Source organism: Antrostomus carolinensis, unplaced genomic scaffold, assembly GCF_000700745.2.
Source record: "Antrostomus carolinensis isolate BGI_N321 unplaced genomic scaffold, ASM70074v2 scaffold23423, whole genome shotgun sequence".
Lineage (NCBI taxonomy): Eukaryota > Metazoa > Chordata > Aves > Caprimulgiformes > Caprimulgidae > Antrostomus > Antrostomus carolinensis.
In genome coordinates this window covers 373-19,684 of record NW_010303478.1, presented here as the reverse complement: position 1 = coordinate 19,684, position 19,312 = coordinate 373, and the positions used below count along the sequence as shown (strand labels likewise).

General features: G+C 38.0%; 1 protein-coding gene across 1 annotated transcript; it reads left to right on the top strand.

Annotated features, from left to right (window-relative positions):
* Positions 1–220: 220 nt before the first annotated feature.
* On the top strand, positions 221–18,459 carry DHX36 (DEAH-box helicase 36; the record flags this gene model as incomplete). Its single annotated transcript, XM_010164121.2, has 24 exons — positions 221–342; positions 1,438–1,639; positions 2,341–2,379; positions 3,645–3,815; positions 5,119–5,198; positions 6,179–6,253; positions 6,405–6,571; positions 7,145–7,226; positions 7,706–7,846; positions 9,132–9,234; positions 10,195–10,282; positions 11,199–11,254; positions 11,358–11,422; positions 11,936–12,079; positions 12,729–12,846; positions 13,459–13,557; positions 14,535–14,708; positions 15,009–15,095; positions 15,751–15,834; positions 15,935–16,034; positions 16,121–16,211; positions 16,406–16,526; positions 17,103–17,255; positions 18,274–18,459. Coding segments are annotated over 24 exons (2,748 nt in total), but the record flags the coding sequence as incomplete, so codon positions are not given.
* Positions 18,460–19,312: the final 853 nt, after the last annotated feature.

Genomic DNA, 19,312 nt, shown 5'->3' with positions numbered 1-19,312 from the left:
GTGTGTGTTTGTTGAGCCCTTTGCCTGGCACGATGAAGATGCGTTTGTCTCTGCACCTTTAATTGACTCGTAAGGACCAACTTAGAAAGAAGTTTCTGATCGTGCCAGAGATTCCCTAGTCTGAGAATGACGTGTAAGCATTAATAACGTAAGATCTATAGGTACGCTGTGTGCATGTCAATGAAAATCTACTTTTTTTTCCTTATTTTTTTTTAACTAGAGAGCCGTTGTGCGGATGGATGAACGCCGGGAAGAGCAGATTGTGCAGCTGTTGAATACAGTCCAAACTAAAAATGAAAAGGAGCAAGAAGCCATGTCCTGGTGGTCTGGGGATGAAGAAGGGTAAAGAGAAACTATTGCTAATGTTTTTATTTACCTTGAATTGAACAAACTTCCCACAAACTGGTAGGAATTTATATCAGGGAGTATTTACAATTAGTGAGTGCGTTATGTTAACAAATTTATTCAATTTTCTCTACATGTTTTGCCATACTGAAACAGTGGGTTGTAACCATTGCTGTAAAGGTCTTTTCCAGATTATTGTTAAATTTGGAGTGTTAAATTTTTACTTAAAATCCTAAAATCCTGTAATGGATCTTCAGGCCTGTTAGAGTAGATAAACTGAATTTTTCAGCTCCCCTGGCTTCTGGAGTTAACTTTCCTAGAGGCGAGTGACTTAATTTTTCAGTTATTGTACAGTCTTGGAATGTTTTCTTGGTCTCTGTGAAACAGGGTCTGTTCTTAACACCTAAAGGATTTTAAATAATAGTGAAACAGGCAGGCAGGTGTGTTACTCTGAGTCTTCTGGGCGCCCAGGTGTGTTACTCTGAGTCTTCTGGGCGCCCAGGTGTGTTACTCTGAGTCTTCTGGGCGCCCAGGTGTGTTACTCTGAGTCTTCTGGGCGCCCAGGTGTGTTACTCTGAGTCTTCTGGGCGCCCAGGTGTGTTACTCTGAGTCTTCTGGGCGCCCAGGTGTGTTACTCTGAGTCTTCTGGGCGCCCAGGTGTGTTACTCTGAGTCTTCTGGGCGCCCAGGTGTGTTACTCTGAGTCTTCTGGGCGCCCAGGTGTGTTACTCTGAGTCTGCTGCAGTGAGGCGCCCGGGTCTGTGTTTGGCTGAACGATCCAGTCACAGGGCAGTGGCTCTGACAGCGAGTTCAGCAGTAACTCCCTGGAGATGTTTTGTTGCTGTGTTACCTTTGTTGTGATACAAAAGAAGATGTTACATTTCTAGATACTGATGTAAAATTGTGGATGGCTGGTAACTGTCAGAGTTCTGTAGTTTTAACGCCATATTCTCATCAGCTGATGGTTGAGTAACTCGTGAATGTAGGATCTCAAAATCAGGGTGAAGGTTTGCCTGGAATGGTTTGGTGTACTCTTCACAGTGGCCAAGCACATCTTGGGTAACCTTTGAAGTTTCTATTTTCTGCACTTCAGGCCTACTCCAGAACAGCCTGCAAAAGTGAAACCAGAGGCTGAAAAAGCTCCTGTAAGACAGAGACCAGTCTTGGAAAAAACGTTTCTTGATCGGGATGCAGAATATCTCTTTGAAAAGAATGAGCAGGATGCTGATCTAGATGAGCAACTTAAAGAAGACTTAAGAAAGAAGAAATCTGATCCTAGATATATTGAAATGCAGGTATTTTCCCATCTGTTAAGTAAAAAGCTTTTGAGTGGATTTTTTTTTTTCCTAATTAAACTAACCAGAAAACATACCTTTTTTGCAGTTTATTTACAGGGAAGTTGTCATGATGTTACTTTGGCTTAAAAAAACTTTCAGAGTTTACAGAATATACACCCATCGATAGGACAATGATTAAAAACAGACTTCAGTGACAGTTTCTGATTGCATAAAATCTAAAATCTCAAGCTCACAGGTTCGGTGGTGTTTTCTGTTTGTTTTTTAGTGGATGGCATCCCTGCCTTTCTGTCTAGAACTGGAAGCCCAAAAATGGGCTCTGAAGGAATTGCCTCTTAAAAATGTAGTTTCTGTTGTTCTAATAGCCATATATAAAGTTGTCAAATAAAGCAGTCTTGCCGTGAGCAGGCAGTTCTCCCTTGGGTACAAGTCCCTACTCTTGCAGCTGTGTAAATGTACCTCTTCATGTTCTGAACTTAAATAATTTTTAAGTAATTTTAAATAATTTTGCTAAGTTTAATGAAACTGAAAACATGCATGGAATTAAACTTATTTCTAGCAGACCTGTGTTCATTTAAGTATTAGCCAAACATTTCTCATGTTATTTTGCAGTTTAGCCCAGATCATAGATAAAATCTGTTGTATTACTTCAAATTGAAAAGGTCTGTAAAGATACATACTGTTGGTTTTTTTTCCCCCAGAGATTCCGAGAGAAACTCCCTTCATATGGGATGAGACAGGTAAGTGTGTGTTTAATTTGAAGGAATTTGTGTTTCTGTTGTTCCATGGTAAAATAGGAGAAAACAGTTGTGTGCTGGGACTGACAGGAAAACTTTGTTGCCTTTTATGAAGGTGCTGAAGCCTCCCAAGTTCTGACACTGACTGGGTTTGACTTCTTTCCAGAGGTAGCTCAGGTTCACTGCTTGGTGATATGGATGGAGTCACTCTGAGGCCACGTACAGTTTTATCAGTAGGAGCAGCATTATTCAGGGAAATTGTATTGAATGCTAGATACACTTAAGTATTTTTTTTTTTAAATATAGATCATCTTCTTTCTCTGACAGTTAAACTTCTAGAATATTCCTGGTTACGTGGATTTTATGTAGTTGACCACTACATAAATTGCTTTCTTTTTTTCTTATATATATGTGTGTGTATATATATATATATATAAAATTGTGGCTGTTTGTTGAATGTTTGCCCAATTTGGAATTGAATATAATGCAGATTAAACCTTTTTTAATCACAGACTTTATGGCTGATGGTTACTGCCATTAATTTCCCAGTCACAATATAAAATCAGTGACAGTATGGGTCAATTAATTGGTGTTAATTCTTCATTTGATGTCACCTGTATGAAATAGAAATTATGAATGTTCTGTTGTGTTTTCTTTTGTGGGTTCAATGAATGGTTAGTGAGCTTCCTTTCAAAAGTTAATGTGCTTGTCAGAATGTGGTCCCTCCTGTTAGTATTTGTTTCTTGAAATAGTTATACTCCCCTTTACAGTCCTTTGGATTGGGAGGTGGAGGCTGGGAGTGTAAGAAATCTTACTGTTGATAGAAGAAATGTTGAAATATTGCACTGAAAATCTTCAGTCAGTGCAGTCTTGGAGTCTAACACAGAAAACACTTGTTTTCAGTCCCCAAAGATGTATAGAAGGCAAGTAGGAGGGAGAAAAGTTTAAAAATGCATTTCAGACTTTCATTTTAGTTATTTTGTGTTGTTTTCATACAGGATCTTAAGTATTTAAAACTATTATTCAGATTTTATATGCTTTAACCATTACTCTTGTGAAGTGCAAATGTGCAGAAATTACTTCTGTGTGGTTTAAACTAAACTGGGGATTTTTAAGTGTTATGAGAAACAGATGAGTATCTGGTTTCTTTAGTTACTGTGACACTTCCTTATGAGTTCACTGCACAGTATCAGAGAATTGTCAAAATCCTTCTAAAGTCAGTTTTGAATAATAACACGATAAATGTTTTTCTCTTTGTTTGGAAACAGGAACTTGTAAACCTTATAAACAATAACCGAGTAACTGTGATAAGTGGTGAAACTGGTTGTGGGAAGACAACCCAAGTGACACAGTTCATCCTGGATGATTACATAGAGCGAGGGAAGGGCTCCACGTGCAGGATTGTTTGCACTCAGCCAAGGAGGATCAGCGCTATCTCAGTAAGTGCTCTTTTGACAAACTGGGTCACTTATGTCTTGGATTGTTTTGGGTTTTTTTCCCCCCCAGTAAACGTGAGGAAGAATTACTGCCTCGCTCACACAATGAAAATATATTTCTTCCTGGGCCTGGGATCCATGGGCAGGCTTGTGAACTGGGAGTGCAACCTGATAGATTATTTGAAGTTAAGATCTGAAGAAATTCTAAATGACCAGATAGGTACAGTGTACCTCTCGGAGAAACTGCTCTGCCCTCACATGTGCTTGTACTGAGGGGAGGCTTAGGTTGGGTATTAGGAAAAAATATCCCTCGCCAGGGGAGGTTTAGGTTGGGTATTAGGAAAAAATTCTTCACTGAAAGGGTTGTCAAGTACTGGAACAGGCTGCCCAGGGAAGTGGTGGAGTCACCATCCCTGGAGGGATTTAAAGGATGTGTAGATGTGGTACTTGGGGACATGGTTTAGTGGTGAACTTGGCGATGCTGGGTTTGCAGTTGGACTAGGTGATCATCATGGTCTTTTCCAACCAAACTATTCTGTGATTCTAAGTGCAAAGCTCAAGATAAGCATTCAGCCTGTAGTGGACAGTGAAGATGGCTTCTTGTATATTCGTTTTCAGTTGTCACAGATTCTGTTGTAAATAATAATTTCATTAATATACACTGATTTGATGTTTGTTAAGTTTTGGTTGTTAACAGAGTACAAGCTTCATTCTTCCCTGAATTCAGTCATGGTTTATATCTCTGATTTTAATGGTTTTGGGCAGTGCAAATGTGACTAACGTTGTGTCAGGCCCTTTAGAGGTATATTAATGGCCAAGAAAGAATTTGACTTTTAAGTACACAGTAATTACTCTTCTTGATACTTAAATGTCAAGTGATTGTAGAACTGGCCCTTTAGAGGTATATTAATGGCCAAGAAAAAAATTTGGCTTTTAAGTAATTACTCTTCTGGATACTTAAATATCAAATGATTGTAGAACCTTGCTTCCCATGAGGAAAGCTTGCCCTGCTGAAAGGGTAAGGGCATTGCTAGTGCCTGAATGCTTGTGTTCTTTTAAAATACATCCTGGTCCCAAACCTGTTCCTGGGTTGCTGACAGGAAACTGTTCTCAGTGGAGGAGAAAAAATGATTTTCACAGTGTTTCTTTGTTGTTTATGTGACATCTTGGTTCTAGATATTTCCTGACATCTTGATTCTAGATATTGCCTGCTGATCAGTAGCCAAATCACAGATCAACCTTGTGGGATTTTTAAAAATTATTTCTTAAATGCAGTGTTTTGATTTTATTCATTTATTTTTCCAAGGTGGCTGAGAGAGTTGCTGCTGAAAGGGCGGAAGCGTGTGGGAATGGCAAGAGTACAGGGTACCAAATCCGTCTACAGAGGTGAGAGGTGCTCCCTTGGCAGTTTCTCTGCATTCATGTAAAGTACTATCTATTGTTGTTCATGCAAGAAAATTGGTTAAGTAGTTTTAAATGTTGCTAACTGCTTTCATTCTGATACTTTCTCCAAGAGGAGTTCCTGTGAACAGCTGGCACAGGGAATAAGGTTTTTGAAATTCAGCAAAAGGTTTGAGTGTGGTGGTTGTATTTTGTGCAGCTTGTAACAATGGCACCAGGTTGCACTTTGTCTAGTAAGTCCTTTTTTCAGTTCTCCTAGAAGGTTCTGCTGTAGGTAGAGATAAAACTGATGTCCCTCATCCATGAAATTCAAGGAAAAATGGAAATGCTACAGGAGAGAGTGCTGTAAGCCATATTTCTGTGGAAAACTGTGTATTTGCTGCACTTACCTGTTGAGTAATCCTGCTGGGATCAGGTAATAGTTGGGTGCGTTGACAAGAGTTTGTAGACCTAGTGCCATAGAGGAAAAACTGACATTTGGAGTCGTAAACAAAACAAAACTGAAAAGTTATCAGCAAATAATGGAATCTCAATTACTGGTCTAGAAAAACTGCTGGTGAGAGGTGACAGCTTAGTCCTTTCAGCATTTTAACTTGAGTTTACAGAATCTCATTTCTATTTTTATTTATCATTTAATCAGGAGTGCCCTAGTGCTGTGTACTTAGCTGTTGTCTGTGCTGAGTTTAGCTAGCTGTGAGAATTTGGGGTCAGCAGATCGATGTGCAAATGATGCCTGGGAAGTCAGGGCTTCTGTCAGGTGAGGAGTAGTTCATTCCCCATCAACAAAAAAGCTGCAGCTGTGGCCTGATTCCTTGTTCCTGGGATGGGGCTGTAAGTGAGCAGGTTCAAGCACGAGGCACACTTCACAGTGTCTGTAATGACGCTCTGCATTTCCACCTTGAGCTTTTAAAGCACTTTGGAAAATACAGAAGAGAACTGAGGAATTCTTAATGTATCTCTTTCAGTCGGTTACCAAGGAAACAAGGTTCAATTTTGTACTGTACCACAGGAATTGTCCTACAGTGGCTCCAGTCAGATAAGTAAGTTTTCTTATTTAATAAGAAACTGAATACAATTATGAAATGACTTGACGCTGAGCTGGTTCTAACAGTCTCGGCTCTGTTTGTTGGTTTGTTTTTTTTTTAATTTTGCTAAAAACAAGTGTTTTAACTTCCTGCTCTTCTATTTTAGGCACTTGTCAAGTGTTAGTCATGTAGTCCTTGATGAAATTCATGAAAGAAATCTTCAGTCAGATGTTTTAATGAGCATTATTAAAGATCTTTTGAATATTCGTTTGGATCTGAAAGTAATACTAATGAGTGCTACTTTAAATGCAGAGAAGTTTTCGGAGTATTTTGGTAGGTGAAATCTTCCTATGAATGTTCCCCTTGAGTAATTTAGGCTTCTACAGTATAATGCAGTTCTCAAATTTTAGGATTGATTTCTATCAAAAGAGGCAATGACTTCAATTTTACAAATAGTTCCTGGCTGCTGGAGATGCTTATTCCTTTAGTTTTGTCTCATCATGAGCATATGTTGCTTCTGTATTTCCTTTTCAGACATATTGTGGACACAGTGTATCCAGAGTGGTTTTGTATTAAATATTTACTAATATTTACCATATTTTAGAAGTCTTAGTGTGAGTGGGCAACCAGACAGGAGCCTTTAGTTGTTCAGCCTTCCAGCTTCATCCTGTAACTGGCACCAGATGAACATGCTGGAGAACAATAGACTGCTTGCTACCTGTGCTTTTTTGTGCAGCAGCTGTATTTGGAATTGAATTTGGCATCTTCCATGAGAATTTAAAAATAAGCAAACAGAAAAACCCTAGACTTGGAACTATATTGTAAAAATAGCGAAGAATGTTTATGTTATTTCAGTACAGTGTTTTATTTGCTGTTTAAAAAACTGAGTTATGCATTCCTCAACAGATAATTGTCCAATGATTCACATACCTGGGTTCACTTTCCCTGTGGTGGAGTATCTTCTCGAAGATGTGATTGAGAAGTTGAGGTAGGTGTATTTTTTGAACACCATTACAGATAGTATTTGAGGTTTTGTGTGTAGTATGTCTTTTCAAAGATTATCTTGGTATAAATAATCTGTGGAAGAAGTAGTTGTGCTTTTCAACAGAAAATCAAGAGAAGTTTAGTAGCTTTTACAGTAGTTAAAAATGGCACGTAGCTACCTGGAAATGTTGGCTTGAAGAGGAAAAAATAAATTATCTATCTTTGGTGTAGTGAATTTTCAGGCTACTAAGTCAAGCTAGTCTTTCTGTTTCTTCAGACTTTTTTTTTTCTACATGTTCTCATGCTTACTAGAGAGATGGTACCTGTTTTTGTAAGTACAATTTACTTCAGAAAAGAAATTTAAGAATCTTATTTACATGGTATAGCTGAGGCGTGGCATACTGTCCATAGTTTGGAAAACTGCTGTGCAGCTGGCCTTAAATAATTTCAAAGTTTAATTATGTTTGTTATTTAAATGTAAAGGTATACTCCAGAAAACACAGACTGTCGGCCCCGGTGGAAGAAAGGCTTCATGCAAGGACATGTAAGCAGACCAGAAAAAGAAGAAAAAGAGGAAATCTACAGGGAACGATGGCCAGACTACTTAAAGCAGCTGCGGGGCAGGTTGTCCTCAAGTTACTCTTTTGTGTTAGATTTTTAGACACTTCTTAACTGAGAAACATAAATCAGTGCTGTATCCTGTTCCTGTGCTTTTATTAATGATGCTGATAGTTGTTACTGTGGAAAGTGATGATGGAGTTGCCAGCATGGGTGTCTGGCAACCTTTGCAGTGCTTCAGAATTATCCCAGAGAATTAATGAGCATGTGCAAACCAGAAGAGAACTTGTATCTGAGTTGCTTGCTGTTGATGTTGGTATTGTCCATTACAGTCTTCAGCATGATGTTAGGCTTCTTGAGCTTTGGTCATTAGTTCTCTTCTGAGGAATTCCCCCCTTCTTCAGTCTTTTTCTTTGAGAGAGATCTCGCAGTATTTTAGTCCCTAACCAACATGATACAAAATGTGCTGGTTTTTTTTAAAACAAAAACAAAAAAAACCCCAAGCAAACAGAAGGAACCCCAAACCCACACAAAACAAACCAAACAAAAAACCCCACCACAACCTTTTCCTCAGAATATTTTAATGTTCCTCTAGAGTGGTTTAAAACCAAGGCAAATAGTTTTGCCTCTTGAGGACCTAGTGGAGACTGTGCACTTGAAATATTATTTTGTTTGCCAGCATTTGACTTATTTTGGTAATCTGGCTGAGTTGATTAATTGAATAGCCTGGCTGATTTATTTCAGGAACAGCATCTTCTTGTACTTCTCCTGTTCTGTTTATACTCTGCATTTTAGGACTGTCTGTATATCCAGCTTGGTAACAATAATGAAGATAGGTGGCTCAGTTTTATCCCTCTTTTCTGAGAGAAAAGTCCTCAATGCTGTATCTCTACCTGGGCTCTCCTGTGCTCTGCTCATCCCATTTGTACTCCTCCTTCCCTTTCCCACCTTGTCTTTTGAACCCATTGGCAATTCTTTCCATAGTGTTAGCTTTCCTGAAATCAAAGGGCTGAACAGAGGAGGTGCTTGCTGTACTCACTGTGAGAGAGAGAGAAATTGAAGGGTGAACTCAGATAGTTTATGTCCCAGCTGACCCATGAGGAGGAGAGAGATCATGTAAATACTTCCAGTAACACAGTAATTCTTACACTTACTATTCTAAACTGATGGTAATTGCACTAAACTAAATCTCAGAAGTACATTGGAGCTCTGGTAATTGAACAGACACAGAAGTAAGTGGATCAGCAGCGGGTTACCTGGATGTGGGATTGCAGAGCCTGGTAACAAAACCACGAGTGCACGGCTTTGTGTGTGAAGAGCTTACCAGTGTGTGTGCTGTCAATGCCTGCAGGTATTCAGCAAGTACTATAGATGCCTTGGAAATGATGGATGACGACAAGGTCGACCTTGACCTTATAGCAGCACTTATCAGACACATCGTTTTGGAAGAAGAGGTACGCTTCTGTCTCCTGTCACCACGATTAATGATGTGACTGAATTGCGGTCAGCGCCCGTTGGCAGTGTCAGAGCTGATAGTTTGGCTTATCATACAGATAAAAACAAGAATAATTTTTTGTTTTGCTCTTCTGAGAAGTAATCTAACAGCTTTAAATACCTAATTACCATATAAGCCCTGAGTTTAGAATGTGGTGAGTTTCAGTGTTCACTGAAATGATGGGATAGAATCCACGTTTAAAGGGGAGCACACATCTAAGCATTTTCTTGTAGGGATTGTGGGCATTAGTGAGAACTCAGTACATAAGAAACTTGGAGGATTTACACATACATATGATATGCTCATTTATGGTCCCTTCTGTGCAAGGGGAAAAAAGAGCCTGAGTTTTTTCACTGACAGTAAAGATTGTCTCGTAAATAAGATGGCACAGATGTCTGAAGGGTTGGGTGCCATTTTGATTCAGATCGCTGCATTTTTTTTCTTTTGCATAAGCTTTTAAATAAGCCTTCAAATCAATTATACACCTTAGTTATTTGATGGAAAGTGATATAATTACAACAAAGTTTAACTTTTGGGTCTTTCTGTGACTGTGTATGTGTTTGTCAAAGGCAATATTCTTTGTAGTCTGTAGTAGAAGTTACATTTTGTGAAATGACTGTAGAAAACTGTTTGAAAACCTCTTTAGTGTACAACTAAATCTCTGTTCTCAGTTCCTCGGCAGTGGGAGGGAGAGGGCAAGAACAATACATAATTTTTTTTAATTTATTATGTTCAGATAAATATATGTAGCTAATTCTCTTACAGAAAACAGTCTTAGGAATGTTGCTCCAAACTTGAGTCAGTGAGGTTTCAGATATCACTTATCCAACATAAATGTATTGGTGTGCAAGGAGCTGGTTCTCTGTGTAGTGTGTAATTTAATCAAACCTCTTCTTCCTTCATTCTCTTTTATATATAGGATGGTGCAATTCTAGTGTTTCTTCCAGGCTGGGACAACATTAGCACTTTACATGATCTCTTGATGTCACAAGTCATGTTTAAGTCAGGTAAAAACACAATTTGACGTGGGAATTCTAGCAGCAGCATTCGTGGCAAACTCTTTAATTTTTGCATGTGACTGCTGGTATTAACTGGATTTATTTTTTTTCTTCTTGTCTCTCCTCTGGAAATTACTGCAATGTGTTCAGCATTTTTTTGCATTTCTATGGTATCTTTCATCTGCTAATGATAATTCCTTTTCCTCAGTGTAGGAGTGAACAATCTGAAAAAGAATCTGGGACCTGCATGTTTTTCCTTTTGTCCTTTCCTGGAGCTATGATAACTTCCACCCGAAACAAAGCTCTGCTCCTTCCTTCTGTGTTCATTTCCTTTTTTCTGGGTTCTTCAGCAGCTTTTGTGTACTGCTTTGCTGATAGTTCTTTTAAATCCTGTTTATTCCTAGAAGCTTTTTTAATAGGACCCTAAAATACTCTTATGCCTATCTGAAAAACTTTGATTTGTCCTGTTTGCGTGACTCGTATTCTCGTCTAACTCGGCTAACTATTAACTAACTATATAACTCCTGACTATTCAGGTGGTTGTCTTATGGTTCGTGTTGTGTGCGTTCCATAGGTAAAAAAAATTCAATTTATTGAAAGATTGAGGAGAGTGTCAGTTTATTTATTAAACTTGAGCAATTATTAAGTAATTTCAGAATTTAAAAATTAAATATAAATTACTGTACATAACTTCTTCTATTTTCTTAAACTTGTCAAGACATCATAGCATAATGAAAAGAAATCCTTTATACCCTTTTACTTTAGAAATCCTTTATACCCATTATGATCCATGTACCTGTGAATTCAGAATAAGAAATAGTAGACTTACTTGCAGCATATTTTCTTTATTCTGCATAGTTGATTTTCCTGTAAAATTAAAATCTCTGTGCTTACACCATGTCTTTTACTGATTTTTAATTTTCAGATAGGTTTATTATCATACCTTTACATTCATTGATGCCTACTGTTAACCAGACTCAGGTATGCTTTTCTTTTCTTGTAATATTTCACAACTACAACAAAACATTAATTAACCATACGTTTGGTTTTGGCAAACATATAAATTGGCCGTGGATAATTACAGGTTTTTAAGAAGACCCCACCAGGAGTAAGGAAAATCGTGATTGCTACCAACATCGCAGAGACTAGGTAAATAGGTAGCTCTACAGACCAAAAAAAGCTATACATTTAACAAAATAAATGAAAGTGATAATTTAAAGTATAAACCTGCTTAGTGTTTCCAAAAATACATGGTTTTGTTTGTGCCATTTATTTATAACACTTTATCTTTTGAAATGCTTATAGACTAAACAGGAGTTTTCCTTTAATTGTTTTAAACAATTAAAACATGGATGTAACTGTAATGACCCACCTCTGTTGCACATGATAAATCTGGGCAGCCCGTCCTCTCTGCAGGCTTCATAACCCCACGTGGTGTCTTTTGCCAGAGGCAGGACCATAAATCAAGCTCTCTTGAACTGCTTAGTAACGTAATTCTTAATGAAATTCCAAACACAGGGGGGGCTTTTTGTTTTGTTTTTTAAAATTATTGTTGGCTCACAGTTTGGGAGGGGATAAAGAGAGGCTAAACCCCTTTCAAATCCTAGGTCAAGCTTGCAAAGATGAAGAGTTGCATTTCTTTCCTCTCTTTTTTTTAAACAGCATTACAATAGATGATGTCGTGTTCGTTATAGACGGTGGAAAAATAAAGGAAACTCACTTTGACACACAGAACAACATTAGCACAATGGCCGCAGAGTGGGTTAGTAAAGCCAATGCCAAGCAGAGGAAAGGTCGAGCAGGAAGGTAAGAATGGGGACAGTGAGAAAAGTTCTGTGCTGTTACGTTTCTGTCACTCTTGGAGGAGGTGTGCTGGAGATACTGCTCTGTTAGTCGTATGTTCAGAAGCAGATGCTAGCACAACTGTCTCTTGTTCCTACGGAAAGATGGTTTCTTTTGTCTTTCTAGGAAAGTGACTTAACTTGTGCTGCATTTAACTCATGAGTTTCCCTGCTTCTTACAGAGGAATAAGTCCTGCTTTTTTTATTATTATTTTTGTTGGTAGTGTTTGCCTTCACAATTGATTTATGAGGCTATGATACATTAAAGTATTGCCTACAAATTAATATATCACTTTGCTATATACCAATTTCTTTTGAAATTTGTCTCCCTCTCAAAATATTCTCTCTCTTGTTCGGACTTAGAGTTCTTCTCTGGTCTCTGCACTGCTCCTCTGCAGCAGCTGATAGGAGGTTTCTGTGTTCTGCATCCCTTTTTTCCCATTGATGAGTCTGTGTTTCAGAAAGTTGAAGTGGCTTTTATAATGAAATACACTTCAGTTCTAATTCCTTGGGGTGTTTTGGAAGCTTGTTTATAAATAAAGACAATCATAATGTCACAGTGGCATAGGAAAAAAACCCCCAAACAAACCAGTTGTTTGTTTAAATAATTGCAGAGTTCAGCCAGGCCATTGTTACCACCTGTACAATGGGTTGCGTGCCAGCCTTCTAGATGATTATCAGTTACCAGAGATCTTGAGGACACCTTTGGAAGAACTCTGTTTACAAATCAAGGTAAACATATGCCTCTTCAATTACTTTTTCTTTCAAATAGGAGATTGAGAGATTAAGTTAATTCAGCTGTGAGCCTAGGGTTGTCTTCAAGTCAGAATTCTGTTGCACTGGAAGTACAGTATATTTGGCTAATAATCACAGCAACTTTTGCAAAGTGCCTACTTGTGTCTAGATGCATGAAACCCAGGAACAACAGGATTGTCTGGTATAAATAACAGCTGAAGTCTATTGACAAAAACTTGGATTGTGCTCCCCCTCTCTCCCCTCAAATATCATTCAATCAGAGGAACTTGTGTGAGAATGCCAGTGAGTCAAGGGATATGATGTCTTAAAATAATTTTGCTAAAAAGTCGTTTTAGAACTGGCGTGAGTTTCCTTTTGGCAGTGTTTGTTGAATTCTTTACTCATGCATAAGGAATACCATGTGTATGTGTACTGTATGTTTCACATTTCATCATTAGTACATTTTTATATTTGTCCTTAGTTCTTAATTAGTGAAATGCTAACTCAAGCTGTAAATTATTCACGCTTCTTTAATTAGCGTAGTTACTGCTTACTAATTTTAGATAGCCATCTTTCTCCAGTTGCTTCAGGTCTTTGTTTTTCTTTCAGATTCTAAAGCTTGGTGGAATTGCTTATTTTCTGAGCAAACTAATGGATCCACCATCTCGTGATGCTGTGATGTTGGCCATAAATCATCTAATGGAGCTGGTAAAATATTGCTTAATGTACATGCAAGGAAGAATCTGGTTAGAACCATGTTACTGCGGTGGTGTTTGTTATCAGACAGTTCTGATTGTAGTAGAAATTTGTGACTCCTTAACATATTGCATAGACCCTTTATGTATTTTTCACTGAACAGAGGAAATAATTTCACATAATATGTGATGTTTATGGGCTGCACAGAGTGCTTCCTGAGGAACTTTCTAAATGACTCAAAACATACACATGCACCTCCTCTGTAAGTTCCCTACAGATACTTATTTAACTCGCTGCTTCTGTACCACCCTGCTCGGCTGCATCCACCCAGCCTACCCTGGTCAGATTAGTAGAGAGTTTGAGATACTTTTTCTGTGGACAAATAAGGTTCTTATAGGAGAAGATCTCCTATGTCATTGCCCCTTTGGATCCTGGTGAAGGAGAGTTTAGTGACACATTTGTGCTGCCGACTTCTTGCCCTGGTGTTACTTGTACACATCAGATGTAGAACAAACGGAAACATCTGATTTAGATGAAGGGTGGTATTTAGACTGGTGGCCAGATTCTGTAAAAGTTTAGGTAAAATGAAAATTCAGCCGTACATTTGGTGTTCTGTGGCAGTGCTGTACAGGAGCAAAGGGTACACTAAATAAAAACAGCAGTGATATTGGGGGTAAGATACAAATCCAAAGATAAGCTTGGTCAGGAGAATCGAAAGACGCTCAAGTGTTAATTCTTCATGAGCCCTGGTAAACCACTTGAGACACAATTAAAGGTGGCTGCCATTTCCTTGGATCTGATTTAACATTTCTATTTCTCCATAACTTGCTTGGTCACCTTGTCACAGCTAGCTGTTCTCTAGCTATCAGGCTTTCCTTCGTTCTCTAGGTATGCTAGTGGCTATTGCAAGGAAATCCTCCCCATTTCAAATACTGTCTTTATTCTTTTTTCCTTTTTTTCTTTTTTTTCTTGTTTGTTTCTCCTGACAGAATGCTTTGGACAGACAAGAAGAACTGACTCCACTAGGTGTCCATTTAGCACGACTGCCAGTCGAACCACATATTGGAAAAATGATCCTCTTTGGAGCTTTATTCTGCTGCTTGGATCCAGTACTTACAATTGCAGCTAGCCTCAGCTTCAAAGACCCTTTTGTCATCCCTCTGGTAAAGTTTCTAAGAGGAGAATTACACATAAGATTTTAAGAATCTTAGTGGATGTTGGGACTTACTCTGATGTTGTGTTTTAAAAGCACTTTAATATTATTTTCATGTTAATTACACTTTTATTAGTAAAAGATGGCCTTCACATGTTATGGAGTATTGTCTTTGCCTACAGAATATTGGAAATAGTTTTAATTTTAATGTATGTAGCATACAAAGTATTGCTGTATATAGGTACTTTAATTAGGAGGAGAGAACTCTTGTGTCAATCATGAATATGTTACAGGTTCTAATTATTCTTAGGGCAAAGAGAAAGTAGCAGATGCAAGAAGAAAGGAACTGTCAAAGAACACTAAAAGTGATCATCTAACTGTGGTGAATGCTTTCACGGTAGGTGTGTCTTAATGTTGTGGTTTTCTTCTAGAATTTTGAATAATATGGATTATTCTAAGGAAAAACGTGATCTGTTTGTGCTCTGAAGTAATTCTTCCCTGGCTTCTACAGAAACCTGAAGCCAAATTAATTTTCACCCTTCTGGTGTTGAGGAATCTTGTCTTCAGGCTCAATAACCTAATTTATTGTGGTTGAGTCTGTGAAAGAGACAAAGAAAACATAATATTACAGTGACCTTGCTGAAGTCATTAATACTTGTCCTTTGGGCCTCTACCAGAGGCTGAACCTGACTACAAAAGTGTTGGAGATTAAGCTGTATAGTGTTGGGGAGAGAAGAGGAGGAAATAAATGGCCTGGAATGCAGTTTCTACCCAGGACTGTCAATAGCAACAAATGAAGTTCTGGCAGACTTGGCTAGATTTCACCTCTCGCCATAGAAAAAGGAAGTTTTTGATTCAGGATGTTGTAAAGTTGTGTTTTTCAGCCCTGTGCTGCATATATATATATATAAACAAAGAGATCAAAGGGTTTACTTTCTCTCTTGTAGAGAAAAATGTAACTGTTGTTTGTTGACCTCCAGTTTTTGTTGTCCTTAATTTTTTTAGTGTGTGTTCACTTACAAATGCCTTTGAACTTTGGTTTTAATTTTTAGGGCTGGGAAGAGACTCGGCGTCGCGGCTTCAGAACGGAGAAGGACTATTGCTGGGAATATTTTCTGTCTTCAAATACGCTCCAGGTAACACCCTGACAGTTTTTGAAAGAGGATCATGTCTGTGGGGAAAAGGGAGGAGCCTTTTGCACAGCATCATTCTGGAACAATTGTTGTTGTTTCCTAGATGCTGCATAACATGAAAGGACAGTTTGCCGAGCATCTCCTTGCAGCTGGATTTGTGAATAGCAGAGACCCCAAGGATCCCAAATCTAATACCAACTCAGGTAAACAGTGGAAGGAAGAGGAAAATTTCTGATAGCTGAAATCTCAGCTGGCAGGACTGTGTTAATTACTTTGCTGTCTTCTACAGATAATGAGAAGTTGCTCAAAGCGGTTATCTGTGCTGGTTTATATCCAAAAGTTGCAAAGATCCGGCCGAGCTTCAGCAAAAAGAGAAAAATGTAAGAGTTTGGTTTAGTGTTGGTTTTGTATTCGAGATGTTTTCTGTATTAGGTTTCTTTGAACATCTTGTACTTTCAGAGTTTAATACGCTAGTAGAGAATTGGAGGGTTTTTTTATCGTGGGACATGATTGTGCTAAACTTTCAGGATTTTATTTCAATCCTAAAATAAGAACTTTTTTTTTTTCTTTTAAGGGTGAAAGTTTGCACCAAGACAGATGGAACAGTTAATATTCACCCTAAATCGGTTAATGTGGAAGAAACGGAGTTCCATTACAACTGGCTCGTGTACCATTTGAAGATGAGAACTAGCAGTGTATGTGAAGGGTTTACATTGGTGTAATTTATTTTTGTAGCTTTTAATAAGATTGGATCAAGGTTCAAAGGGGATGTGAACAGTGTCTTTGTTTTGAAGCTTTCCTGTCTTGGGTTGTTCCTTTTACATGCCATCAGATATGTTCTTTGTGATACTAGTGGTATTGTTCTGCAAATAACTGACTTCTGTTTTTTTCTGGTTGGGGCTGTTGTTTTGGGGTTTTTTTGTGGTAAGTTGTTTTGGGGTTTTTTTAAGGTTCTGGCAATAACAAGTGTAATTTTTTTTTCCCATTTCAATCCAGTGTAGCACTTTTGAACATGCTGATTTTTTATTTTTTTTTCTCTGATGGGAGTAGTTGGTTTGATTTCACCACTGTGTGAAGGACAGGACCGTTTTTGCTCCTGTTTAATCTGATTTCATGTAACTTTTCCAACTGGGTTGCTTCAGATGTGTCTTGCAAATTTATGAATGACTCTGAATAATGATCTTCTGGAATTCTGTTAGGAGTTTCATTAGGGGTTACTATGTCACTTAAGAGGTTTTGAAGGGTGACTGGACAACTGTGTCTTCTTGCAGATTTACCTGTATGATTGTACAGAGGTCTCTCCATACTGTCTCTTGTTCTTTGGAGGAGATATATCCATTCAGAAGGATAAAGATCAGGACACCATTGCTGTGGATGAATGGATTGTCTTCCAGTCTCCGGCAAGAATAGCAAACTTAGTTAAGGTGACTGTGTTTAATAATAATTTATATGTAAGACTTGGTGTAACACTGATTCTTCTTAGAGATTTCTGTATTTGACAATACTATGTGCCTACTGATTTATCGCTCCAGGGAGATCATAATGTTTTAAATGTATTCCCAGTAAGCAGTTCCAGTACACAGAGTAAACAAAAGAGATCTGCTGAAGGTGTGTAGATGAAAAGGGTAGTAAAAATAACGTTCTGAATGGTCTGTGTCACACAGTAAACTGGGCAGAAGTAAACAGTAATGTACTCCCTTACCTTTGGACTTAGGAGCAGGCCCTCAGACTTGTTTGTTTGTTTGTTTCTGATGTCATAGCTTGAGTAATGAGAATGAAGCTGCGTGCCTCTTGAGGTGTCAGGAACACAGCACTGATGTTCCTGCTCAGTCAGAGCAGTCTCTGCTGAAAAATCCATAGGGATACTGAAAAACTGTAGAAGCTTCAGAGAAGAGTCATAGGGTGAATTTAAAGGATTTATAAACACGCTTTACAGTGAGAGATTTGAAGAGCTTAATCTCAGTAGTTTTCCATAGCAAAAGCTGTAGGATGACTTGATCAGTCCATAAATTGTCCACATGGATACAGAAACATGAGGATGGGGCTTTTCAGCTAGCAGTAGAAGGAGGAGCTGAATAGAGCTCTGCTTAATATTAGACACTAGAAATTATATGTGACGGTTTGTGGTTTGTTTTTTTTAACCCAAATATTTTTAATCCTGAACTAGTCAGCTATTGGATGTATAGGCTGTGAAAGGCCATCACACCCAGAGGTGGTCATCTGTCACAAAAGGTGAAACTGCTATTTTTGAGAAGCAGCACTTGATACTGAAGATAGCAATGTTTTAGATGATTTGATAAGAGAACAGCAGGTGTAACGATTAGGAGGAGAACGGAGGGCCCAAGGGATTTGAACTTACTGTAGTAATGTTGTTGTGTGTGGCTCTCATGCCTGTCTCTCTTCTTTTTTCTTTTTTCCTTCATTCCAACAAACTCTTTCCAGAATTTAAGACAAGAGCTTGATGATCTTCTACAAGAAAAAATAGAAAACCCTCATCCTGTGGACTGGAACGATACTAAATCCAGGGATACAGCAGTACTGACAGCTATTATAGACTTAATCACAACGCAGGAGAATGAAAGTGCCAGGAACTATGCTCCACGATTCCAGAGTGAACGTTATAGTTGACACACTTTCTTCTCTGTTGATAAAGCCAATGTATTCACCTTTTTCGTTTTGTTTTTTTTTAATAGCATTTATTTAGCTAGAGGAAAAAACTTTTTTTAGGGTAAGCTGGGAATGCCCTCATACTGAAATATTATTATTTCAAAATAGTTGGCAGTATCTGTATATGCATGGTACTCGGTGTCCTGTGTAGCTTTTTAAATAAGAGGAAATGCGATCCTAGCAGTGTTCGTTGATGTATGGTTCTTGTCCTGCTTGTAGCTTTTTTGTTGGGTTTTTTTTAACCCATTAAGTAAAGATAGATACTCAAAAAACCTGCTAAAATACTGCTTAATAATACTTAAACTGTTCTTGTAACTGATAGAAGCATCTCAAAACACAGCTTTTTTTTTTTTTCATTGGAGGTGGTGAGTAATTATACTGTCCTATTCCAGCTGTGCAGCAGTCTTCTCACCAAGACTTCTCCAGAAGGTAATTATAGCTTAATTAAACTGAACTTGAAAACACTTGTTAAATTTGTTACTGTGGGAGGAAACCATCTTCAGAAGTATTCTCTTCTGCCTTTCATCCCAGGAAATTAATCTTCACTTTCCGTGCCCATCCGTCATCACTACTAACTAAAATTTCAGATTACAGGAAACATGTTTGGATAAAAGTGATGGTGGAATTACACTTTAAGATTTCATTGCATTCTGATTTTTCTCTTTTTTAAAAAAACAAAACCCCAAACAGTCCCATGTATGGGTTATAGTATTACATTAAAAGTCTTTTCTTTAAAGTCTTACTTAATCTCTTCTTAGTTCTTAATGTTTTGAATGTCATTCTGTTTTGAATGCTTCCAAATATGTAAGAACAT